This window comes from Emys orbicularis, chromosome 2 (assembly GCF_028017835.1).
Source record: "Emys orbicularis isolate rEmyOrb1 chromosome 2, rEmyOrb1.hap1, whole genome shotgun sequence".
Taxonomy (NCBI): Eukaryota; Metazoa; Chordata; order Testudines; family Emydidae; genus Emys; species Emys orbicularis.
Window position 1 is genome coordinate 203,061,445 of NC_088684.1, and position 20,660 is coordinate 203,082,104.

The window sequence follows — 20,660 nt, forward strand, 5'->3', positions numbered from 1 at the left end:
GATCTTGTCACCTGAACTGGAATTCTTCTTTAACCTGGTGTCTTTCCATTGAGAAGGAGGGGGTGGGAACCCAGAGAGGGACAAAGGATTCCCGCCTTATGCAAAAGATTATATAAATGGGTGGAACAGAACAAAGGAGGAGGAGCCATCATGAAGAATCCCCTAGCTACCACCTGAGCTGCAACAAGAGCTGTACCAGGGGAAAGAATTGTGCCCAGGCCTGGAAGGTGTCCAGTCTGAGGAAAAAACTTACTGAAGCATCTCTGAGGGTGAGATTATCTGTATTCAGTTTGATTAGACATAGATTTGCGCATTTTATTTTATTTTGCTTGGTGACTTACTTTGTTCTGTCTGTTACTACTTGGAACCACTTAAATCCTACTTTCTGTATTTAATAAAATCACTTTTTACTTATAAATTGACCCAGAGTATGTATTAATACCTGGGGGAGCAAACAGCCATGCATATCTCTCTATCAGTGTTATAGAGGGCGAACAATTTATGAGTTTACCCTGCATAAGCTTTATACAGGGTAAAACGGATTTATTTGGGTTTAGACCCCATTGGGAGTTGGGCATCTGAGTGTTAAAGACAAGAACACTTCTGTTAGCCGCTTTCAGTCAAGCCTGCAGCTTTGGGGCAAGTAATTCAGACCCTGGGTCTTTGTTGGAGCAGACGGGCGTGTCTGGCTCAGCAAGACAGGGTGCTGGGGCCCTGAGCTGGCAGGGAAGGCAGGGGTAGAAGTAGTCTTGGCACATCAGGTGGCAGCTCCCAAGGGGGGTTCTGTGATCTAACCCGTCACAATAGGTTCTCACCAACACATTCTCTCTTAAACACCTCCTTCCTCCCACTAGGCCACAAACTTTCAGCTGAATAGTAAGAGTTGTGAAATAAGGCAAGCTCTGTGAACACTTCGTTATAAAAATGCTAGAGTATTCTACGCTAATGCAATAATTATTGTGAACTGTGCCGTTTGGGATTATGACTATATAATAGTGCAGTATGTTTTTTTTGTTTTGTTTGTTTTTTTATAAAGAAATGGGTCAGGTCTGACATACTCACATCTCTAGATAAGTGCACAGTGGTGTTTAGGTTGGCACCTCTGAAGGTAAGTCGACCTAGAAATGTATGTTATGGCATACATTTAGAAGTTTCCCAGTAAGCATACAAAAAGCCAGGGTACTAATCAGCAAAAGTGCCAGTTTGAGAGAGACCATTTTTATAAGTCGACTCAGCAGAAAATTGCATTTGATGCGTGTGTGTGTGTGTTTACTCCTTATAAGAAATTATCATTTTATGATCAGTCTTTGTTCATATATTCATGCATCTAAATTCTCACTCAAGCTTGCAGTGTAAATAGATACAAAAATTCAAGAAGTCAGCTTTGGTAGCTTCAAAGGAGAATTAATAATAATAAAAAAAGGTTATATAACACTGTAATTTTAACAGGATAAAGCTGTGAGAGGTTTCCATAGTAACACAGCTGATAGCAATTGACTTGCCCTGGCATCTGGACATGTTTAGGGCTTATGATGTGACTGCAGGCAATACTAGAAGATTAGATTAAAAAACATGATTGATATGAAGCTCAGAAATAACACAGCATCCTTTTGTTAGGAAAAAAATACAACCATTTCCAATGAAGTTTGTGCAATTCTGGAGTGACAATTACAGGCTTGTGAAAGTTGCTAATTGAGACTCTGTCTACATTATTATGTGTAAACTATTTTCGGCTATAGCTGTAGCCAAACATGACTGTAACATGCTTTGTGTTCATACACAATACTGTTGCAGACTGGGTTACCCCCACATTCAGAAAGCATGCTAAAATTTTGCAAAGAAGGTAGATTATATAGCCTGTCTTTAAATAATCCCTGTCCACAGCTGTGTCTACCTTGGTGTTAAAACTGTGCATGCTACAATAGAACTGGAAAACAGCTAGGAAATGGTTGTCCAGAAAAGTTCTGGAAGAAATGTACTTGTCATCTGTTTTCCAACAGGTCTTGCAGTTAGTACAGTTTTACTCCTCCTGTCTAGAGGGCCTTAGTGTTAAATCCTATCTACACTGAAGAAAATACCAGGTATGGGGAGTCAGTTACATCATAGTCATTTTTTTTAACTCAGTTAAAACCTAACACATCTGAGTACCTTGTGAAAAGATCTGAGGCCCCTATTCAGCAAAGCACTTGATCACATTCTTAACTTTTAACTTTAGGCATGTGTTTGAGCCCCACTGAATCAGACCTTAAAGAAGGTTGTGGGTATGTCTACACTAGAAACACTACAGCAGCATGGCTACAGATGTGCCGCTGTGGTGTGGACAGTTACTACAGCAATGGAAGAGGTTCTTCTGAGAAGCTTAACTATGTTTCACAGGGCGTGAATTTTTTCACAGCCCTAAGCAATGTAGTTAAGCCAACCTAACTTTGTAGTGTAGACCAGCCCTTGGTTAATTGGGAAAAACAATACATTCTGTGCAACAACATCTCTTTCTGCACAGTTCACTTAAATGAATCACTGTCCAATGAGCATCAAAAAGAGTCTCTCATTTTTGAGAAATCCCAAGAGGAAAATATGAATTAAATGTTGTTGGGTTACGGGGAGGGGGGGGGGAAGACAGTTGTAACCAGCTATAGGAAAAGTTTGAGATTGCTGTAATCCAGAAGGTCAGCAGTACTCTGGGGAAGGTGCTTACCAAAACATTTTCAAAGCTAACATTACCGTGAGAATAACCATAAAAAAATAATAATGGAGCTCTTCAAATTCCCAGCATGATAATGGTGATGAAGAGGGAGGAAAGGATTAATTTTCTTAGTTCTAAGACCATGCTGACTTGTTGCTCTGATGCTGTGTTGTAATAAGAATGGTTTGTTTTGCCAGACAATATCTGAATAAGCTTCCATATATTATGCCATTAAGCTTCAGCTATTCATTTTGTTGCATCCAGTACCTGCCCTGCTTCCATTAAATGTTATTAATGCACACTTTTCTGTTGCCAAAAACTCTACATTAATGTGCTGACCATATTTCCTTTTTAGCAGGAGACTGTCACAGCAGGTGAAAAGGAGACAACTGGGATTGCTGAGGAAGGGAGTGAGGTAAATATGAACAGCCGTAGGAGAGTATATGTTCTTTAATATCTCAAGAAAAGTGTCACAAAGTTGTGTGTGTTGGTTTTTTGTTTCCGTGTTATGAATATTTGCTAACTAGAACATCTGTCAATTCAGCTGAGACCTATTTTAGAACCTCTCTGTTGCAGTAGTATACAGGGAAACCCCACTGTAACGCGCCCCCTGATAACACGAATTCGGCTATAACGCGATCATAAGGTGGCTCCCGCCGCCCCAAGCGCGCCAAAAAAAAAAAAAAAAAGCACCGGCCAGAGCGCCACCGAAGCACACACCCAAAAAAAAAAGCGGCCGGAGCGCTGCCGAAGCACAAAACAAACAAACAAAAAAGCTGCCGGAGCGCTGCCGAAGCACGAAAAAAAAAAAAAAGGAACGTGCCTTCCCCACTGCCTCTTCCCCTCTACCCTTGCTTCTCCTTTTGGCGGGAAGAGCCATTCTCCTCCCCAGCTGCTCCTCACTCGTCCTCTGCCCCTTGCTCTCTGCCCAAGAGAAATTGACCGGCTTGAAACTGACTGGCTTTAAATGGTAAACTTTTCGTAACCCCGCTATACCGCGACCGAATTTTTTGGACCCCAATCATCGCGTTATAGCAGGGTTTCACTGTATCATAAATATTTTAGGACAGGTAAGAATGTGGTTATGTGGTAGAAGGTGATATAATGTTGTTTCTATTGACATTCAGAATGAACAGAAAATATGCTGCCATGGAGTTTGAATGGCATTAACACTTCCTGTGGATTTGTTTGTCTGGGCTCCTAATAGTGTCTTTTTTTTAAAAAAATTGCTTTCATTCATCATTCCATTTTTCTAGCATGCTAAGCCCTAAACTGAAACAGAAGTTAGAATATAATTATTTTACAATTTTATTTTCTAAAGCACAAATTGGGCATTTCATTAGATATGGTTAAAAACAACTAAATAAAAAGTTTAATGAAATATTGAATTTCTCTTTAAGACCAGGTACCCTCTGATCGACTGTTTGTTTTAGGTTATGTTCTCATATGTGTGAGAGAACATATACCATTTATTCTGGATCCTTGTTTACTAAAATGCAACGTTGACAAAGCATTTTAAATTATGGTGAGAGTAACATGAGGATTTCAGCACTAGTGACTGGAAATTAAATTCAGAAATAGGAAAAAGGCTTGAAAAATAAGGAAACTGTAAACTCCGGTAACTCCTCAATTTGGGTCCAATCCTGCAAGATGCAAACTACCTCTCTTTTTATAAGTTTCTGAACTCGGGTATGTAAGTATTTGCTAAAATATCATAGACCGATTCACTACTCATTCTGGTTTTAGATTATTGTAACTCCAATGGGCCAAATTTTGCTCTCAGTTATGCTGGTGTAAATGTGGAGTAAATCTGCTACCATCAGTAAAGTTACTCCAAATTTATGCCAGGGTAACTGACTCGGGTAGAATTTGGTTCATTGACTTCACTAGAGTTGCTGCTGCTTTACATTGGCGTGAATGGAGAATCAAGCCCTGAAGTGTAATGCTGATTTTTTTCCCATTTAAACAGAAAATTATAGTCCCAATTCACCACTGCATTATTCCAATTTTACACCAGCGAAGCTGCATTGAAATCAATGGAGTTACACAGGCATGACACTGGAGTAATATAGTGGTCAATCAAGCCCTACTTCTTTAAAACTGAGGGTTGAAATAATACCAAATACAACACCATCTTTCTTCTAGAGCATTTGGCTTGTCACTCTTGATATGTCTGTTCCAGTATCTTGTATTCAAGAAATCCCTTACTGTCCACAAAGTGCAAGCTGACTAATGTCTTCAAAATGTAACTGTTCATCAAGCTCTCTAATATAGTGTATATGTAAACTCAACCTCTCTTGCATGGCACATTCATCCCTCACACATATGCATCAAAGCTCATATTTAAATTGGCAATATTTGTTCAATGCATAACAGCTGCGAAACAGTATCCATCGAGTCTTGTATCCTGCCTTCAGCAGAAGGTAGTATGTGAGGCTTGAGAGAGAGACCCAGGCACTCTCACCATTATTTGTTTAGCCAGTTGTGCAGTTCTGTACATGGGAAATCCATCCAGACCTCTGAAGGCAATGGATTTATTCCCTAAAGCATGAGCTTTAGTTCCCCATAGCACTATATTAGCTTGCTTAGCTACAATTATAATTAATTATCATAAAAATTATCCAGTCCCTTTTTAAATCCAGCCATTGAGGCCAATCTTAAGTTAGTGAAAACTGGCATGCACCATTCAAGTCAAACATTATGGACTAGATCCTATTAACTCATAGACTTCCCCCAGCAGTAAATACCTTGGGCCGTGTTTCTCCTCTTACTTACACCTCTTTTGTATACAGGAGGGTTTGTTTACAATATGAAATCAGGTAGCATATGTAGATATACAAATACCTGTATTATTCACCACTGCTATCTAGGGTGAAATCATGGTCCCAGTGAAGTAAATGGGAATTTTGCCATTGACTTAAATGGAGGTAGAATTTCATCCTAAATAGCTATGGGGCTAATCCAAGATTTTGAGATATGATAGAGAGAAATGGTTTCATTTTTGCCACTTACCCTGGTAATATCGACAAAAACCCATATTTATGATTTTCTTTCTTTTCTTGTTATAGTCTGTCACAAGAATGAATTATCATTCCATTTTGATGCATGCTGTACATACGGTGACTTATGACAAAGTCTGACTGTTTCAGTGTACTGTATTTTAGGACTGATATTTGTAAAATTAGAACATGCTTCCTTCATGGAAAATGGACTGCACAAATCCAATAAATAGAAAAGAAGTGTTGATTCTGATCACATCAGATAGCAGGATCAATTTCTGTAGAATTTTGTAGAAGCATAGTGTATAAAATCAATCTAATATGCACTGCCTCCCCCATCTGTCCTCCATTAGCTTCTCTCTGGGTTTTTACAACTATTGTTTATTTAAATCTCTTATTGAAGCAAGACTGCTGAAATCGGTAGTACAATAAAGGCCTGACCTGATGTCTTTACTCACAAGTCCCATGATGTTTGCTGGTATAATTCGATCTGGCTGCCCGTTAAAGCCGTGTATAATTGATTCTGTGTCAAATGCAATTAAAATTAAAGTCTCTCTATAAATTCACACAATATATTTTAGCTTTTCTTATCTTCTGTAAAGAAAATTGGAAAGATTTGTTTACCAGTCTCATTAAGAGTTAATGATGGCAAGGACCAGTGTAATGTCCAGCAATGATGGCAGCCAACTCAGATTGGATGTGATCAACCTTATCCATGAAGCAGATATCTGATCTGAGGCAACAAGGATTATCAGACTCTTAGCCACCAAAGCCAATTCTGCTAAATGCAACTTGTTAGATGCAGTGGTGGAGGGGAAAGTGAATCATTTTTACCCCCAATTTCACTATGGCATGATAAACAGAAATACCATAATGAAGCTGCTTGGATGTGGCATATGAGTTTTCTATTTGCCGAGTCCCCAAAGCAGATGACACTAGCTGGGAAGGGGATGTGGCCAGGGCATCCATTCATTATGTTCCATGGAGAGCTTTCACTGCTGGGTTCCTATAGAGCCGCAGCCCTGTTGAAAGTGGCACTTCTCCAGCCGAACCCATGTGTAAAGTGCAGTGTAGACCCATTCTCCTCTCTCCTAGAGGCAGATCCTCCAGCAATGCAGCTTTAAGGCAAATGAGCCCTCAAACTCTGCTCTAAATTTTTTTTTTTTATTGTAGTGTGTGTTTTATATCTGTGCCCAGTAAGGAGCCATCCCAATATGCAGCCGTATGCCTGTAATCCATTTTTATTTTAGTTAATGCCTTAGGAAACCCTCCCTGAAGAAGTAACTTTTGTCGATGCCACTAAGTATACCAAGGAAGCATCATAACAGGTTTTTCCCATCTTTAATCATAAGGTGCAGAATAGCATCTAACAGCATGAGTCTCTTTGTATTTACTTTGATGTAAATACAGAGACACTCCATTGAAATCAGTGGCATTACCTTGGTATAAAACCAGTGTGGGATCATAATAAAGCCCACTGCATTGTCTAATGGATCTAAATAAGCGAATTGATGCCAGTTTATATCTATCTATCAATCAATCAAAGCCTGGAGCTCTTTAAAGTGGCCTGGGTACAGTTAGTGAATAGCTGTTGTCCAGAATGATGGATGTGGCTGAACGGTTTCCATTTTCTGTTGGCTGTAGATGGTAGCTATAACTGAAGATGCAGGAGCAGTTGAAAATGCTGTTGTAACTGAAGCCAGTGAAGGTGCTGCTGCAGCTGAAACAGCTGATGAAGGTGACAAACCTAAAATAGAAGAGAAGGAAGCAGTGGTGGCTCAGGTAAGATGTTGTCGGGATGCTTTCTGAAGCACTACACAAGAGAAAATATTGGACTGTTCATGTCTCCTGGCCTGAGTTACCACAACACCCTTTCTCAGGAGAGCGATGACTTATCTGTCCATATTGGCCCCCATTCTACTTTAAGTGACACTGGTATGAAGTAGCACCACTGACTTCAATGGAGCTATGCCAATTTATACCAGCTGGGAATCTGGCCCAGTGTGCCAAAAATCATTTCTGATGACTTTACAATTGATAGATACTTCTCAGATGTGTTCTGGGGTTTATAACAGGCTCAATTAATCCTAAAGATAAGCAGAAGCTATTTCATTCCATTAGCTATAAATCTGGAGAGCAGTGGCTTGTTAAACAGAGCTTTGAGACTCTTCAGGTGTGTTTTTTATCTAACTGCTCTTTTTTCCCCCAATGATAAATAAGATCAAGTGCACTGGTGTTCAGAGATCCTGAGCACATGTAATTAGTCAATAGGAGTAGTGAGTGCTCAACGGGGGAGATTTTCAGAGGCACACAGGGTAGCAAAGGCCTAACTCCCACTTATTCCCATTGAGAATTGGGTACCAAACTGCCCTTCGTGCCTCTGAAAATCTCCCTCTATGCCCTCCTGGCACCTGTGAAAGTTAGGCCTTGAATCCCATGCAACTCTAGAAGAAATAAATTGCAAGGATATTCTAGTGTGTGGTCAGGCTGGCTTCCAGCTTTTCAGCAACTGGAGACCAAAGAAAAGACCCCAAGTGGTACTCTGGCACTCTAGGGATCCAGGACTTCCATGTCACAATTACCTTAGGCTCTTCACATCTGTTTGTTTCAATCATGCTCCTGTTGTCTCAAGCTCTTCAGGTTGTGGATTGCTTTTTGTTATGTGCTTATGCAATGCCTCACACAATGAAGTTGAGGCCCCTAGGTCCTACCACAGTACAAATAATTAATAATAATCAGAACAGTCCCTGACCCATCAATACAAATTCTCTCTTTATCTAGGGTTCGGGGGTATTTTTAACCCAGACTATATAAAATAAACAATTGATAGACCTGGTCATCCTCTGTTCTACCTGCTTCCCCATGGGGGGTTGGGAGAAGAGGTACAGATTGAGATTTGGGAAACTCATTTACACAACCTCTCCCACACACACACATTAATGAACAATGCTACAGAATTGGGGGAGAGGTATTTCCCTTGAGCACCAGGCTGAATTGATATGTTGGCCAGGTGAATAGCTGGCCAATGCGGTCTTTGGCGGGTTGCACACCCCAGACAGCTGCCTAAAATCCTATCTGAATAGGGCTCTTATATTAACATGATTGTAATGAGCTTCACGTGGTCTCTTCTGTCGTTTATGCTGGTGTAAATAAGGGAAAACTTGAATTGGTGTTTAAACTATTGCAAGTGAATATAGTGTGCCTGATTTTGATCTCCCACAAAGTTTACACTAGTGTTACTTCACTGACGTAAGTGGAGTTACTTCTGATTTACGGCAGTGTTATGGCCTGATCCAAAGCACTTTGAAGTTAGTGGAAGTACTCCCATTAATTTCACTGGAAGTTGGACAGGGGCCTAAGTGAAAACAGAATAAAGTGCAGAGTGTTTTATCATCTGCTATGGTGACAGTTATAATCCATGGGGAGTAAGATAGAGAATTGACATGGGGAGGAATGGAGACCGGCAGTCACAAACTGAGAGGATATTATCCCCTGGATGCACTAGCATAGCTCTCGTCAGTGAGAAGATCAGCTGTGCATGAGAGGAAAATACATCCGTATTTTCTCTCATAAACAGAAAAGCAAATAAATAAAAGTTTGATTTCATACTTTTTAGAAATAAAAACGAGGAGTCCTTGTTGCACCTTAGAGACTAACCAATTTATTTGGGCATAAGCTTTCGTGGGCTATAACCCACTTCATCAGATGCATGGAGTGAAAAATAGAGTAGGCAGGTATAAATATACAGCACATGAAAAGATGGGAGTTGCCTTACCAAGTAGGGGGTCAGTGCTAACGAGGCTAATTAATCACGCTCATAACATTTCTCTCTTTTTCTGTTGTTTTTTTTTCCCAGGAGAAAGTCAGCAGCATCCCTTCACTAGTAATAGAGCCAGCATCAAACAACGAAGGGGAGGGAGAGGAGCATGAAGTCATAGTGAATGAATCCGAAGATGTTGTGGAAGACGTTGGCACTCAGGGCATTGAAAGTGATGCCAGTGAAACTTCCCAGGTAGTAAGTGAGCAGAAAACCATTGAAGAAATCCAAACTACATCCTCTGAAGAACAGCCTGTGTCAGCGGACGATGCAGCCCATGGAATGCCACCTGGCTTTCTCTTTAAGGTCTACTTGAGTATTTAGTCACTCTTATTTTAAACATTCCTTTAAACCTAGCATCAAGTGTAAGTAAGTATATCCAGGGGCACAGTTTATTTAGGCTGACAGCTATGTGGTTAAATAGCAAAAATGTCAAGCTGTTTTTCCTTGAATTGTTTTTTCTACATAAAGGGGGAAATAAAACTTTACTTGTACTGTTCTTTATGTGCAACATGATCCTGTAGAATTATGGCGTTCAGTCAAATGTGCAAGTACATTAATCTAATCAGAGCAGTGAAAATATTGTAAAATGTTGGGAGAATTTCTATGGCCTGCATTATGCAGCAGGTTACACTAGATTATCAAAGTGTTCCTTTCTGGCCTGAAAATCTACCAGTGCAATCATGGCCCCATTGAAGTCAATGAAACTTTTGCAATTGACTTCAATGCAACCAAGATTCCACATATTATTAGAGTAGCTTTTAACGTGATCATGTTGAAAAGCATTATATTTCAGTGGGCAGGTCTGAGAAATTCTGCCTTAAGTGTTTGTTGCCTGCCAAGAACCTTTGTGTTTCTTGGTTCCCAGGTACCTGATATTTCTTATTTCAGAATGATTGACTAGTAGATAAGCTGAGCGAAGATGAATGAAGTTCATGTGCTCTGTATTATAATTTGGATAGTTCAGTCTAACAAGTCCCATAGCAAGCCATGGTTATCCCCAATTATTTTGGATTGTTTTTTTCTGTTCTCATACACAAATGTTCTTTGCAAACTTCAAAAATAACAGGTCAGAGTGAGATGTCATGTGACTATGACTTAAGACACACTGACAGTGTTCCTCTATTTTTCACCAAACTCTCGTGAGTTAAGTGAGAATGCACATTACCATTCCTGGCTTTGCTGCAGTGATGCCATGGGATTAGTTGCCATCAAGGAAACTAGAATAGGGTATCTACTTATGGAGATGGAATTATTTAGTTAAAGAAACAGTTTAACTCTGCAAACAGATTATCTTGTCAATAATTACTAGTTGAAGTGAGAAATATCATAGCCCTAATTTACCAGCAAACAAGAGTGCTTTCCAGTCCACACAGCAGGATTCCCATTACCCACACCTTTAACTGACCACTGGAATTATACCATTTTCCTCACTATTATTTACAGGGAGGATTGCTTCAGGAATAAGATCAAAAGCCCAGAACCACGGATATCACTAGGGCATTAGCATTAGTCTAAGTCCCTACTCAGTTTGCCTAAGCTAGGGTGGCCAAATCCTTTCACCCTTCCTCGGGAAAGCCTCCAGTGATGCCATTCTATGAATAAGGACAGCAGGATTTGCCCAAGCAGCAGTACTTATGGGATGTTGCAGCATCACTGATCCTCCAGATCCCTGTGAGCTGAGGGGACCCACCTGTCATTGAAGGAATGAGTGAATACATTCATATTTAATATGTGAATTTCTTCATGGAAGAGAATAGAAAAACATGGAATTAACAGACATAGCAAACAAAAAAAATGGAGTGTATGTGCAATGATATCAGTTGAAAGAGAGGCAATGCCATGGCAGTGTGTTTGAGAGTTTGAAAGCACAGTACAGGTGCACATTGTTAAATGTGAGTCGCGAAAGAGATCATTTGTTTCTACTTAATTTTTCTTAGTACTTTCCCTAGATGACAACCTCATGTTTTTTATTTTTTTCTTCAGGTTGAAGCGCTACATGATTTTGAGGCCGCTAATACTGACGAACTTAACTTAAAACGAGGAGATACTGTACTAGTAATCCCTTCTGAGGCCACAGATGACCAGGTAAACAACCGAGGAACCATTTCTTTTGCTATTTTTCTTTTCCTGGAGATATTTCTAACAGTCTAGAGTTGTTAACAAATGCAGTCATTTAAAATGTCACTGTTAGAAAATACGAAGACTAAAACTGTCTTTACTTCATTTTCATCTAAGAGTAAAAGGCAATGTTGATTATAACCTGGAAATGCAGTAGACGTATTGATGGTATGATTTAACCTTCATTATGGACCAACATTTTTCTAGATTTAATTTGTCTGCTTTAAATCATGGTTTTACTTCTCTCTCTCACACACACACACTCATTTACACATAGTAGATGCATACAAATAGTGCATTAGGTCACTATAAATCTTGTTTTAACATTGCAGCAAAATTGGTAGTCTAGTGTCTGGAGCTTATACATATAGATTTGAACAGATCAATACAAATTAGGCCATAGAGCATTATGCTCACAAATTGTGTAACCTTACAACCAATTTATGTGTAGTAACTCTGTAGTTTTAACTCTTCCCTCTGGAAGTCTAAATCTCCTACAGTATTGGTTCTGGAAATATCAACTTCTACTAATCCTGCAGTTTCCTACCCATGCAAAAGACCTGGCAGCCAAACCCCCAGTGGTATAGGCTGTGGAGGACCAGCCCCCCCAAAAAGTGTTCATGTTGTTGATAAAAGATTGGCAACAGAGCTTTAATTTTGTTGGAACATGCAAAGATGTTTTAATTTCATTTAAATGTTAAACATTTGCAATAGTACAATAAAATGTTTTTTTAAATAGAAGACACAATTTTATACTCTAAACTTTGGCCTCATCTAATGCCCATTGAAGTCAATAGAAAGACTCCCAAAGGATAAGGCCGAATGAGATCATTGCTCCAGATCACAATTTGATTTGAACAAAAAGCTTTCTTCAGCTTTGCTTGAAACATAGATCTACCCCCGCTTCTTCCATAGGCAGTGGAGAAATGATTTTACCTTTTCAAAGGGTTCAAGGAAGGTACTGCACCTATTTTACCATTGCTTCTTATTGTTGGGTAGTTCCCCATTGGTAGGGGAAGATATGAAGAACGTGCCTCTATTTCTGTCATTTTGAGGCCTGATCCTGCAAGTAAGTAGTGCTGGGAATATTCCTTACCACCCTAAATAATCCTGTTGTCTTCTATGGGACTATTCAGAATGCTAAGCACTATTCCTGACAGCACGTTTGCAAAATTGGGTCCTCCTAATACTCCTTTTAAGAAGTGCTAATGTTATCAACTGATCTCTTGCTTTAATATACGAGCAGGATAAGTTACTGTTTTACATTTCTAGTATACTGTACTGGATGCTTTTTCAGCATGACCCTACATTCTTCTTATAAAGCTAGATTCTGCTATCCTGATTCAAGTTGAGTAGTACCTTATTCCATGTGCAGTCCCATTTACTTCAGTGGCATTATTCACAGAGTAAGGTACTACATGTGAGGATGACAGAATCAGGCTCAAAGCTACTTAGGCCCTTAGCTTCCATTGAAGTCAATAGAAGTTAGGCACTGAAATACTTCTGAGGGTCTGGGCCATATTCCTTAGCTCTTTTTTCTTGGAGTATTAAAGGAGAGAAGGTTAGCACTCCCCTTGATAAGGATGGAAGAGGTCCTAGTGACCTTTACAACACGCATATGGTTAAGCTTAGTCTTTTCTGGGCTAATCTATAAAGGTATATTATTCTCTTGTTGTTTGCATGTAAATCCCATTAGCATTAATTGGAGTAAATTGTGTGTATTGATGGAGAAAATATATTCATGTTTCTGAATTCAGTTAGCATCTATTATTATTCAGTGCACATTTACCCTTCATGTTTATCATCATTGTTAAACTTAATATAATACCACAACGTACACTAGTAAAGGACAAAAAAGATTGAGTTTTTTCTTTTTTTTTATCTCAGCTGTTCACTTTTCCTCCTTCGAAAGTGGCCTGTCTAAAGCCATATTTCTTGTATATTTGGTAGTATCGATTCATAGTTTCAGATCAGATCAAACAAGAACACTTTGTGCTTGTTTGATTCTGATGACTCCACTTTTTCTAATATACTTGAGTTGAATTGATTAAGATAAGTTCTAGTCAGCACCAGTTCCTAGCAGAATCTGCCTCCTCCTATGATCAGGAAGCTGTCATTTACTACTGCTCCTTCCGTCTCAATCATGCCACATGCTTGAAAGATATTTTCTCAGTTAAATTTACCCTGGTTTATTTCACTGCCAGTCTAAAATGTTGTCATTCTTACCTGCTTCAGGTAATCAATCCTGATTAAATTAGAAAGCCATTTCACCCCTGACTAAAAGCTTCAGAAAGCCATTGAATAATCACAATTTGATGTAATTTTGTGTTGTGTTGAAGTTTTATCAAAAGCATTCAACCTCTACATGTACACCCTGAGAAAATAATCCCAATGCAATATCAGGAGTTTCCACCATGTCTCGTTCTTTCAGACTGTCTGGATCATATTCTTAAAAACAGCCCCTTATTTGGGACCCTACACTATTCTGGATTCAGTTAAGTGTGCCCACCATTTTGCAAGTACAGTCACTTGTAGGCAAAAATGGTTAAAATTAAATGGCCAGGATACAGACACTTGCATATGCAGATAAGGCACCTCAATCCCTTTGTGGATCTAGCCCTAAATCTCAACGTCCAGATGTTAGAGCTCAAAAAACTCCACTTAGCTGCTCGCTAACCTTGTAGGCACTTAGGTTTCTGTCAGTTGAAGTCCCCTACGTGCCTACATTTCTGGTTGTGTGCACAAACATCTGATACCCACTGCCTAATCCCCCCGGCCACAATTTCGCCTGAAGGGCCTGATTTGGTGGACTTGCTCAGAGACTGCCGGAGTGCATGTCTATCGGATTGGGCCCCATACAAAACACAGTAGGAGGATATTGTCCTCTTATAGCCCATAGCCCGGTGGTTAGAGTAGTCCCACACAATATGGGAAGAGTCATGTTCAGATCTCACCTGTCCCTATCTGAGGTGGAGCAGGCACTTGAAGCCACATCTCCCACCTAAAGCCAGTGGTTGAGGCACTTAGAGTCACTCTCTGGCCCAATGAATATTTATTTATACAAAGTGGAACAGTAGAGACAGAGAGACCCCCACCCCAGAATATCCCCTAGCCCAGGGTGAAGGCACTCTCCTGGGAGGTGGGAGACCTGTGTTCAAGTTCCTACTCCAAATCAGGCACAGTGGGGATTTGACCGTAGGTCTCCCACCACTGAGCTATGGATATAAGAGACCACCTCTTCTCTCTCTTTTTTTATTTTGTGAAAGCATGCAGAGCTTCGCTGCTGTAGTGAGTCCTGTGTAGACTAGCCCTTAGTCCCTTGCTAGGGATAGGGCTTAGGCCACACACCCCTCCTTGGCATTTCCTACTGGCTGGCTTGGGGACGTCAGCATGCTGGCGTTTGTGAATCCCATTCCTAGGGGTCAGGCTCTCCTCCTTCATTGTATAGGAAGCCTGGGTGCCTAACTAGGGGGTGTGGATTCCACTCGGCAGAAGGATGCCTAAAGTTAGGCACTGCAATTCTATGTCGTCTGTGTGGGTCTCGCCGCTATAGTCTAACATGTGAAACAACAACAGTGTAGTTGCAAAGTTATATGGTAGTTGAAGACACTGAAAATTTGGCCACCCCATCTATTTTTGTCTCTTTCATGGATGCTGGGACAGGTCTCAACGTCTCCCCTCTATTTGCTTAGCAATCTCTGCTGCCCTAAGTTATAGGACCTCTTCATGGTCAATTGAACTTCTTCATGTTAGCTGACAGTGTGGACACTGCAGCTCAGGGGGCTAGGCCAAGTCTCCACTGGAGCTGCAACATCCACAGTGCTATTTAACATGCTAGCTGGAGCATAGCTAAAGTATGATGTCTCCCCAGGCTGGGAGGTTCACTCCCAGCTGCAGCATTGACCTAGCCAAAAAGATTTGGAGCTGAGAGCAGAGGATATATTTTGAAAGACATTGAATTAATTTTATTATAAGCAGAGTGGGTTAGCACCACGGAAAGTTAAGTTTCCCCAACACTGACCCCTGTAAGACCCTGCTTTCAGTTAGTTAATTGCCAAACTGTAATAATTTGGTGTGAAGTTTTCAGTGCCAGGTGTCTGCCTCAGCATGGATATTTGGAAAAGTTTCAAGTAATGGGTATGTGGTTTGGGGATCTTAGAGTACTTTAATAGTGGAAGAGCCAGGAACTGTTGCCACCACCAACTTCCACTATAGGAACCACAGTGAACTATCCTGCATAAAAAGAGGAGAATTTAGGGTGATTGGAAAGGAAAAACATGTATTTTCTCTAGCTTGTTGGGGTTAAAAGGTTCCCCCCCCACACACACCCCTAATATTAAACACTATGAATTTTAAAAGGACCTCAACACATCCTCCAATTTTGCACCTATAAAATGCTGTCTGCCTATAAACTCTCCCTTTTACCTTGCAGGAGGCTGGCTGGCTGACAGGCATTAAAGAATCGGATTGGCTGCAGTACAGAGATGCAGTAACCTATAAGGGACTTTTCCCAGAGAACTTCACAAAGCCCTTGGAGTAGTTCTCAGCTCAGGCATAACAGTGTTATAAGAAGCTCAGTCGGTAGGTTTTTAAATCTCTTTGAAACACAGGAACCCACTTTTGTAGTTAAACTGCTAATGGTTTACAGACTGGTGCCAGACAAAGCTTGGTGAAACATATCAAATGAGCATGAATGCAAACAGTTAAGTTAGCATCGTCTGAAGCAGTATATGAAAAAATGTATTAAGAGAAATGTCCCTATTCGTTCACATGTATGTGGCAACAGGTTTGTTTGTGCGTTGTCGGAGCTATGGTGATCCTGTATTTGATCCTTTCCCATGAAATCTAAAATTAGCCTCCTCACTACGAGAACCTTAACTTCTCTGCACTAAGTGTATTGTATTGACTTGCTGCACTACAGAAGATTTTATTAGTAATCCTTTAGTAATGAGGTCAAATGATTAAGTTATGTGTTTAAAAAAATGAACTGCTGCAAAGTTTTTCAATGGTTTTTTTGAACATATATACACATATATGCTTGTGTGTATATAAGTGCATACAGATACATATGCATTAACATGTTACCCTCCATTGTAGTTCTTTGACTCTGTAGTATCATTAATAGATGCATTGCTTTTACAAGGTCTGGCATTACAGTAAATAGCTTTGTTCCAAAACAAAGCTAGCTGCTCCATTGCCAAAACATTATACAGTAGCTGTGTTTGTAATGTGAAATTTTCATTCTGAGATGAACGATTATAACTATCACATTCAAAGCTGCTAAAGCACTGGAAGGCATGGCTCAGTCTCCTCTATTTCTAGCTGCAATAGTTTGAGATTGTGTGGATAGAGTGGTTATAATGCTAATCTATACTTTAATTGGCTGAATTATGAAAACAAAAAATATCTAAGAAGGACAAAAACAAACAATATATTTTCACTATATGTATTTATGCAGCACACCTCCACAGATCCTTTTAAAATAAGGTATATAATGTATCCTGTATCAAGAAATCATCTGTAAACTATTATGTTTTTCAGTGTTGTGTCATTCAAAATAAACCTTTGATCCAAAAGAAGCTGTTTTTGAGAGTGTTTTTGAAGTTTGGTTAAATTGGATGAATATAATCCTAACATAATTCCTCTTCTCTCCCCCCCCCCCCCCGCAAAGATATTCAGCACAACAGATACCCATATGTATGAGTTCTAGCACAAAGCATCTCAGACCTGTTCTCCAAACAGAATTAATTTGTCTTAGAGCTCTAACCCCCAATTAGTTTCTGACCACGAATGAAGGCGCTTACCTGGGATTTGGTTAATGCACAACTGCAGTTGACATTTTCTATTCTGCACCCTTTGTCCATTTACTTTACTTTGAATCCAAATCTTTCATGAACTGCATTGTTTGTGGGGCTGTGTATCTTTAAGAACATATAGGATGTTCCTCAAGTTCCCTTTCTTGACATCTGGTTCCACATCCATTAATGGACTTGCTAGGACACTTGATCTTGTAGCTCCCACAGGCCTAGAAGTCCTTGGCTTGAGTGATCCAGAATAAGGGATCTCATTTGGGAACCAAAACTGTTCATCAATTTTGCTCTGGTGTAGTAGACCCCAAATTCTGCTTCCACAAGTTTGAGGTGGTCAATGAGACCAAGTGTTGCTGGTGTATGTCACAGATTTGATGTCCTCATGCCCCACATTGCTTTAAATGGTGTTTGACATCTACACTTCATTAATTTTCTGTAAAACAGTAAAAAAAACCAACAACTCTGCATTAAAGGGAGCATCCTCACCTCTTTCCTGGAACCACAGTTGTCCTCATCTCCTGACAACAAGGAGACTGAGGACTCCAGGCCCCGTTTCTTCAGAACAGTAGAGGAGATAAAAGAGGCAGGACGACATAGTGATCAGTTGAATGTCTTAATTTAACCAATGCTGATTGCACTTTGTGCCTTGGAGGTGCTAAGTGCATCTGAGACTGTATCCCATGCCATATACTTCAATGCCATTGGTATCTGGTATGCAGCCTACACAAGAATTTACACAAAGCACATAGATATTAAAACGGGAAAGGTCTGATCCAGGGTGAACAGCCATCATGGATACTTTTGCCCCACATAAATACTATGTGACTATTTTCTTCATCTTGCAATTTTGCCTCCCTTTTTAAAAGAAAAATGGCAGTTCATAAGTCAACAGGATACCAGAAATAGTAAGACCCACTAATGACGACACTCTAGTATCTAGATATGGATTATGTGCTGCAGGTTACTGCCAAGTGTGGCTGATATGTCATGCGGGAACTCCTCCTGCTGGAGCAGAGTCTTTTCCACTCCTTCTAAATCACTGCAGTACATGGGCTGCAGGCAGCCAGCGTTACAGATGCAGAGGAAGGTTTCAGGTGCCTGCCTGAAGCGTGCCAGCCTCTGGCAAATCTAGTTTCAGATTAGCCCTGCCAGAGGCAGATGAAGGGACATCCAACCATCTGTGCACTATTACTGCTTGTAGTCCCGCAGGAAGGACTCAGAAGGTCTGGAGTAGAATCTGTCCAATAGCAGGAATCCATCACCATTTCCTCTCCCTGACAGGGAAAAAGGTAGGGAAAGGCAGAGGTGGAAGGTGGTAACAGATGAGCTGCAGTATTTAAAAGGCCCTTTAGATGGAGACAGGGATTGCAGTAGAGGGAAAGGAGAAATCAGAATGAGGGGGAAATATATATATTTTTATTGGTGGCGGGGGTGTTCCAGTAGCCAGGTTTGAAGGAGAAAAGTTACTTACCTTATAGTAACTTAGGTTCTTCTAGATGTTTTGTCCCTGTGGGTGCTCCGCTGTGGGATGGAATGTGCCTGTGGGGTCTCAAGTGGAGAGTGCAAAGCAGTGTCCGCAAGCCAGTGCCTGTGCAGAGCAGCACTTCTTGCCTCCAAGTAAGGACATAAGGGAGGTGCGAACCCACCGCCACTCACTTCCTTCTCAACTGCAAAGCAGACCCTCCACAGCTGAGAGGAAGGAGAGCAGGAGGAGCACCCATAGCAACGAAACATCTTTAATGAACTCAAGTGACTGTAAGGTAAATAAACTCTCCTCCTCCTTCAGTATATATTTCTATGGGTGCTCCATCATAGGAAACTCCCAAGCAGTAACTCAGTGAGGAGGAAAAGGGTGCTGAGGACACCAAAAGCAGTATCGTCCCTGGAAGCAGGTAAGATGGCATAATGCTTGGCAAAAGTATGAAGGGAAGGCCAACTTGCAGCCCTACAAATTTCTGTTATCCTTCAATAGAGCTGTAGGTGTGTACTGAGCTCGAGGGAAATGTGTTCTCTCTCTCTCTGAGGGGGCTGCATCCCACTAGATACATAGCAAGTTAAAATGGCAACTCGAACCCCACCTTTGAAGTCTGAGTGGAAATGGGTTGATCCTTCATCCTCTTCTCAAATGATACAAATAGCCTAGGAGAGGCCCAGAAGGTCTTAGACCTGTCAAGGTAGAAGGTGAGGGCCCTTCTGACATCTAGCGTATGTAGACTGGTCTCTGAGAGGCATGAGGTTTTGGGTAGAACTCTGGCAGGCAAATCTTTTCATTAATGTGGTATTCTAAAGAGAACTTCAGAAGGAAGAGAGAATGGGGTGCAGTGTTACCTTCTCTTTATAAACGGTGGCATAGAGTGGGTCAGCCATAAGAGCACTGTGTTCTCCCATTTGTCTAGCTGAAGCGATGGCTATGGAGAATGAAGTCTTGAGGGAGAGGTGGAGGAGAGATCAGGTAGCCATCAGTTCCAAGGGGGGTTTCCTCAGGGCCTAGAGAACCATACTGAGGTCCCACTGAGGGGCCAGATTCTGTATTGGCGGGGGGGGGGGGGGAGGGAAACAAGTTTTGTAAGCCCTTGAGGAATCTAGCTGTAGTAGGGTGGGCAAAGACTGAGAAGCCTTTGATGGGTGAGAGGAAGGCTGTTATAATGGCCAAAATGTACTCTGAGCTCAATGATAGAACTTGCATCTTTAAATCCAACAGGTAGTCCAGGATTTTGGAGAGCAGAACAGCTGAGGCTTGGGAAGAGTGAAGGGAACACCAGGAGTGGAAGCAGCATTTCCACTTTGAAGGTAAGTTTTGCGAGTACTTGGTTTCCTGTTAAATAGGAGAACTGACTGGACCATATCTGAACAGGTTAGTTCCATGTTCAAGAGCGATCTAGGAACCATGCTCACAGGTTCAAGAAGGAGTAGTTGTGATAGATCAGGGTCCCTGGGTTTTGCAACATGAGCTCCTTCCTGAGAGGCATTGCCACAGAGACATGAAGGAGGTTTGAATACCACACTTGTCTTGACCAAGACGGTGCTAGGAGGATGACAGTCTTTCCTGACACTGTTTGAGTAAGGTCTTGAGGAGTAGAGGTAAAAGCAGGTAAGCCTACAATAGGATATGGGTCCCAGAGTGTTATGAGGACATCTCCCAATAAGTTGTGGCCATATCCTCCCTTGGAGCAGAAAAGACAGCATTTCACATTATTCGGAGTGGCAAAGAAGTCTGTTTCTGCTGAGCC

General features: G+C 40.9%; 1 protein-coding gene and 1 non-coding gene across 3 annotated transcripts in view; both read left to right on the forward strand.

Moving 5' to 3' along the window:
* The window catches only part of AMPH (amphiphysin), a 178,103-nt gene extending 161,943 nt beyond the window's left edge, over window positions 1–16,160 (forward strand). Inside the window, exons 19-23 of one of the 2 annotated variants that reach the window (XM_065398613.1) lie at window positions 3,039–3,098; window positions 7,327–7,464; window positions 9,539–9,805; window positions 11,486–11,587; window positions 16,053–16,160. In XM_065398613.1, the coding sequence (XP_065254685.1) occupies window positions 3,039–3,098; window positions 7,327–7,464; window positions 9,539–9,805; window positions 11,486–11,587; window positions 16,053–16,160 (675 nt within the window). The remainder of the gene's footprint in view (window positions 1–3,038; window positions 3,099–7,326; window positions 7,465–9,538; window positions 9,806–11,485; window positions 11,588–16,052) is intronic. The other variant, XM_065398614.1, reaches the window with a different exon arrangement.
* Window positions 13,160–13,280, forward strand: LOC135875356 (U6atac minor spliceosomal RNA). The gene has a single exon (XR_010561229.1). It is a non-coding gene; the product is annotated as a U6atac minor spliceosomal RNA (small nuclear RNA).
* Window positions 16,161–20,660: the final 4,500 nt, after the last annotated feature.